The sequence below is a fragment of the Gracilinanus agilis genome, unplaced genomic scaffold (assembly GCF_016433145.1).
Source record: "Gracilinanus agilis isolate LMUSP501 unplaced genomic scaffold, AgileGrace unplaced_scaffold34018, whole genome shotgun sequence".
In the NCBI taxonomy this organism is placed as follows: Eukaryota; Metazoa; Chordata; class Mammalia; order Didelphimorphia; family Didelphidae; genus Gracilinanus; species Gracilinanus agilis.
Genome location: NW_025366933.1, coordinates 725 through 6769, shown reverse-complemented (window position 1 = coordinate 6769; position 6045 = coordinate 725). Strand labels below are relative to the sequence as shown.

The following is a 6045-nucleotide window of genomic DNA, read 5'->3' as shown; positions in this document are numbered from 1 at the left end:
CTCTCTCTCTCTCTCTCTCTCTCTCTCTCTCTTTAAGAGGGAAATGGGGAGAGTGAGGTAGAATAGGAATAGGAGAGTATGAAAAAGAAAAGAGAGTTAAAGACATCTTTTTTAAGAAATGAAGAGAAGAAAGAGCAGAAAGAAGCACAAACTGCATAGCTTTAAAAGCTTTAGGTTGAACTTACATACTTAAAAAGAAAAGCAAGTTGTAGTTAATGGAGATCTGTAATTTCATGTGGAATCTTTTCGTTCTGTTTTTATATGTGTGTGTGTGTGTGTGTGTGTGTGTGTGTGTGTGTGTGTGTGTGTGTACTGCATAAGGAGATATCTATTTTATTCAGTGTTTAAATTTAGAATAAAAACTCACCCTTAAACTTACTTTCCATGAATATCCATTTGACTATGTCATCTGTCTCTTTCTGACATATAGCGCTGAAAAATAATGTGATCATATATGTATTAAGAAAGGCAGTATGTGCAGGAATTAATAGCCATACTGTACTCTGTCTTGGTAAGATCACATATAAAACATTTTGTGTAGTTTGAGGCATCACAATAAAAGAAATTGGAATATTCATAGCAGAGTAACCATGACAGTAAAAGGCCTCAGGTTTATGCCATATGAGAAGTGTTAAGGGAAACATGTTAACTGTCTTCAAGTCTTTAAAGGGCTATAATATGGTTTCCAATTAATTTTAAATTTGCCTTTTCTATGACCCCTTATTGATTATAATATTATTGCATTATGATCTGAAAAAGTTTGCATTTATTATTTCTGCTTTTCTGCATTTGGTTATGAAGTTTTTAAGTCCTAATACATGGTTAATTTTTGTATATGTATTATGAGCTGCTGAAAAGAAGGTAAGGCCTATCATATGGAAGAGGAATTAAACTTGTTCTGGATGGTCCTAAAAGGGTAAAAGTATCAAAAGAAGAAAATTCAGGCTTGATGTAAAGAAAATGGAATAGGTTCTTGGATCTAGAATCAAAAGCACATGAAGGCCATATCAGAAGTGAAATGGGATGCTTCTAAAGAAAGTAGTGTGTTCTTTCCCACTAGAGCATTTTAGTAAAAGCTAGACAATTATGTGGTTGGCTTTGCTGTGGAGGAGATTCTTTTTTTAGGTACTAGTTGAAACTGATAGTTGCCAAGGCCTCTTCTGACTCTGAAATGTTGTTATTGACTATATTAGCATATGTATATGTACATACAGGCCAATATAAGAATATTGATAAGGACATTTTATTGTAAATTATGATGAATAAGTCACAGGAAGTAGTTTTGAGCTTTATAATGTATTATTATATGGAATTAGGGAATTTTAAGAATGTTACTTTTTTCATTATAGGCATTACTTTTAAACACATCAATTTTCAGTGTTTAAACTTACCCTCCATGAATATCCATTTCCTCGATCACCATCTATCTCTTTTTGACATATAGCTCTAACAGTCAAACAGTGGTGTTTCCATAAGTAGTCACAATTCTTGATTGCTTGATTCCAGCTCTTGCATATTGTTGCAGCTCGGCATAAACTCTGAATGTCAAGTTGGCTAAAGATTTTAAAAGTTACTTCTGGAGGTAATATTTCAACAAAATTGTCTTTATTTTCTTTCTTCTTATCAGGACAAACAGGGTTCGGGTCTTTACCAGCATTAGGTGAATTACTATTTCTCTTGGAGATTTTCTGCATAATTTGATGTTTTAGTAAATCTATTTCATATATAACCTAAAATAAAGTAATTACAACACATTTATTTTCTTTCTTTAGTCCACACTACAGATGCTACTCACATTTTATTATTTTATTCTATTCAAGAATCACTTTCTTTTCCTAAATTATATTAACCCTTGTTTTTAAAAGTGTAGGAATAGTAAATGTTAAGCATTTGAACCTTATGAGAATATTTCAGAGCAGTTAGTGTAAAAATTATCTCCATTTTACAGATGAGGAGACTAGAGTTCAGAGAAATTAAATGACTTTTGCCCAAGGTTACATAACTAATTAGTGGCGGAGTTGGCCTTAAATATCTATTGACTTGAAGTCCAGTACTTTTTCTAATATATTACAATAATTTAAAATAATGTAGAAATGTTTTTCCAAATGGCAGAATTCATATTTTAGTTCAAAATGTTTTAACCCAAGTTTGTTGCTCATGTGTTAATAACTATGTGAAATTCAATTCCTTTAAATTATAAATTCATTTTTTATCAATTAGATTTAAAAATTAAACTTTAAATTTAAAAAATTAGGATACTTGATATCTAGCATAATTGACAATGACCAAAAATATTGTGCAGTTAATCTCTTAGTTGTCAATTTTTTAATAGGTTGTACTGAATAGTCTTTTTTTTTTTTTTTTAACCCTTACTTTCTCTCTTGGGGTCAATACTGTGTATTGTCTGAAAGGCAGGAGAGCAGTAAGGGCTAGGCAATGGGGGTTAAGTGACTTGCCCTGGGTCACACAGCTAGGAAGTGTCTGAGGTCAGACTTGAACCCAGGACCTCCCGTTTCTAGGCCTGGCTCTCAATTCACTGAGCCACCCAGTTGCCCCCTATACTAAATAGTCTTAAGCAAAGCAAAAAAAAAAATTTGCAATTTCAAAAGCCTAATAATTTGGTTTTTTAAAAAGCTGTGTAGTTTTTAAAAAAGAATTTACAGTAGTAAAAAGAACAATGGAGTCAGAGTCATTCTTCAATTTACTCCTTTTGTGATTTGTATTATTTTATTCATAAACTCTGAAACATATTATCTCACCCATAAAATGGAGAATTCTTATATTAGTTCACAAGACTATTGAGAGAAAAAACCCAAAATGTTAGCTATCACTAGTAGTAAGTAGGTGTTCATTTTGGCACTAAAGTAGTAGTAGTAATAATAATAATAATAATAAATTTATACATAGCACTTGTAGATGTATCAAACATTGTAAAGTACATTACAATTATTTCATTTAATACTTACAACCACCTTGGGACATAGGTACTATTATTATCTATAATCTCCATTTTATAGAAGTTAAGTGACTTGCTTAAGAGTTACACAGCTTAGTAAGTGTCTGAAAATAGCTTTGAATTGAGGTCTTCCTGACTTCAGGCCCAGGACTCTATCTGCTGTACTACCTCATTGCCTCAAACCACCTGAAATTCCTAAGGGATTGAGATTAGAGTAATAAAGGCACCAAGTCTAAATTGGACAATTTAGTGGTATATTTTGTGCTCTGGAAATCATCACTGGAGCCAACCAGTCAGCACTTTTAGTTGTAAAGATAAAAAGAAATTCTTAAAGTCATACGACTATCTTTTCCCTCAGATAATTACTCTTGCTTTGTAAGTGGAACCATTGACTTAATGATGGCTTTGGATTAATATTTATCTTATTATCTTATTAATACCTTATCATGTAACATGATATATTAATATTATTAATACATAATTACTATGTATTAGTAATAATACATATGCACCTGTCACCTGTCATCTTCATTGTAGTACATATACATATATATATATATATACACACACATATATACTATATCTGAAATTTTAGTTGCTGTGATTACTAGTGGGACGAGGTAAGAACAGGGATGGAAGATAAGGCTGTTTAACACTGACCTCTTCTCCCTCCAAACATATAAACCAACTCAATGCCTTACAGATACCAATGTGAAGTACCACCTTTTTGTACATAAATGTTTATAATGCTAATATTTTATATATTTAGTTTTATATCTATATTACAAAGGTCTCTCTTCATGTTCTTTAAAAAACTATATTAATATTAGGATAAAACACATAAAAATTGAGTATTAGATCATTTTTTAGATTTGCTATTTAAATAATGAAAATTGTAACAAAATGTAAAAAATACCCAAAAGAGATCAAAAGCTGACATAAAAACAAACAAGACTTTTTGTTATTTTGTAAACGTACATGTTATAGTTTCTGACAAGCGAACATCCAGAGTGTCCTCCTAGCACCTAATGTTAGGAGAAATTGAAAGTGGCCTCCAGCATATTGTGTGAACTCCTTATGGTGAAATTATGGAAGAACATGGAAAAGAGATGCACAGAATGAGCAGGTACGAATAGTTTGTGATAGGTATCAATGGAAGGAATTCACAAATTGATGAGAAGTTAGATCTATTTGCGAATCTGAGTAATAAAGATATTAAAATTTTTAAATAACTTAAAACTCATGGTTTTATGCATAGTGTCTTTTAAATGTCTAATATGTATTTGTTACAAATTACTCTTTTCTTCCAAAATATTGTTCTTCTGAACTAGGTTTCTGTGTTAGACTTTTCCCAAACTGCAGTTCCTACCATTCTATTTATGTACTTTAATAGTTTCATTTCCCTCTTTAGAGTCAATCTCCAGCTGAGTTTATGATGCTGAAAATACAATAGCCTTCTTTTGATTGCATATCTGACTGTGGTCCCCTACTAAGGAAAACTTGTGAAGATTTACTTTTCAGTACCAGGAACCCTCAAATGTCCTATAACTGGCTCTCCTCTATAAAAACCTTCTTTCAAAGTTCCTAAATTCGTCATGTACACCTTTAGGAGTTTTAAGTCAGGGTTACCATTATAAGGGGGTACTGGCTTATATTTCAAAACATTTAAGCCTCAGTGTCTTCCACCTCTATGGAAAGATTTGATCTTCAGGTGATGCAGATATTTCAGGCATTTATTAGTAGCAGGCAGATGAGGATACCTTCACTAATGTTCCTGAAACATGACCTTTAAAAACAAATGTTGTTCTTCCCACAAGACAATCCCTGACAACTGCCTCTGCCTCGACAATTCTCATCTCGGAATCTCTTGGCTTCGGAGAATTTCTTTCAAGCCTCAACTAAAACTTCACCTTCTGCAAAATCTGTTCCAGATCTTTACTGGTCTCCCTCTGAGACTAAGTCTCATTTATCCTGTTTATATATCTTGCCTGTATACAGGCTGTTTGCATATTTCCCCTCCAATTAGATTGTGATCTCTTGGAGAGCAGGGACTATCTTTTGCATCCCCAGAGCTGGGCACATAAAAATGCTGGTCGATTAATTAAAAAAAAAACAACAAAAAATTATCCCCAGCAATCCATGATTTCTCCATATACTTTTTTTTTAAAGGATTTATTAAAGTTATTTCCCTTGTCACTGAAAGCTACTAAGTGACCTGGGTTTGTTCTTTCCAAGGTATGGCGACACTGGGCCACCCACTTTAACCTCTCTGGGCTTCATTTTAGGTCCTTATCTGTAAAATAGCTATGATATCTGCACTACCTACCTCACAGTGTTGTGAGAAAAAGTACTTTGTAAACTTAAAAATGCCATTAAAAAAACAAGAGAAAAGAAAGGAAAAGAAAAGAGCAAAGCTCTTCCACCTCAGGACTTCCAGTTTGTAGTCAAGGGATGACAGCTCCGTGAGGGAAAAGGGCAGTCCCCAGGCACGAGCTCTGGGAAGGGTCTCACTCTCGGGGAAGGAGCCAGTCAACCCGATTGAAGAATGGGGATCTATTTCCTGGACCACCCTATAACTTGTAAGTTTGACAAAGACCAATAAACAACAACAGTCCCCATCATCTGTCACCGAAGCCTGGGAGCTGGCGCATCAGGTTTGTAGCTTTAGCGGGCAATGAGGGCGCGTGGGTTGCCGGGAAATCCGGGTCCCCTACCTGCAGGGGTCTCGGGCGACGGTTACGGGCCCTCTCCCTACCACACTAAGCGCTGTTTAAATCCTTCGAAATTCGAATACAGCCCCATAGTTCCAGCTGGCTCTTCGCCACGCCCAGTTTCATGCCAGTCTCCTCTTTTGCGCAGGCTTAAAGAGATCCGCACAGTGCCTGCCGGGAAGAGTAGTTTCTCCAGCTCAGATTCGACGAGAAGGAGAAGGGAAGGAAGGAGAGTCAAGAACTACAAAGTCCAGAGTCGCAGGGAAGCGGCGAGAAGGTGTGACACACTGGGGGCATTCAAACCTTTGGACTCAGTTAAGTGGGGAATCCCCGATCGCGTCACTGGGGCGGGGTCGGCAAAAGGGAGTCTTAATAATC

General features: G+C 35.0%; 1 protein-coding gene across 1 annotated transcript; it reads right to left on the bottom strand.

The window, feature by feature from the left end:
* Positions 1 to 375: 375 nt before the first annotated feature.
* On the bottom strand, positions 376 to 5765 carry FBXO48 (F-box protein 48). Its single transcript, XM_044683761.1, has 3 exons — positions 5671 to 5765; positions 1392 to 1730; positions 376 to 432 (listed from the first exon to the last, which is right to left on the bottom strand). Exons 2-3 carry the CDS (start codon positions 1692 to 1694, stop codon positions 406 to 408), a joined length of 330 nt encoding a protein of 109 aa, XP_044539696.1. The 5' UTR covers positions 1695 to 1730; positions 5671 to 5765; the 3' UTR covers positions 376 to 405.
* Positions 5766 to 6045: the final 280 nt, after the last annotated feature.

Coding starts and splice junctions, on each gene's coding strand:
- FBXO48 (XM_044683761.1), bottom strand. CDS start 1,694: ATGCAGAAAATCTCCAAGAGAAATAGTAATTCACCTAATGCTGGTAAA. Junction 433..1,391: donor GAAATGGATATTCATGGAGG/GTAAGTTTAAAC, acceptor ATTATTTTTCAG/CGCTATATGTCAGAAAGAGA.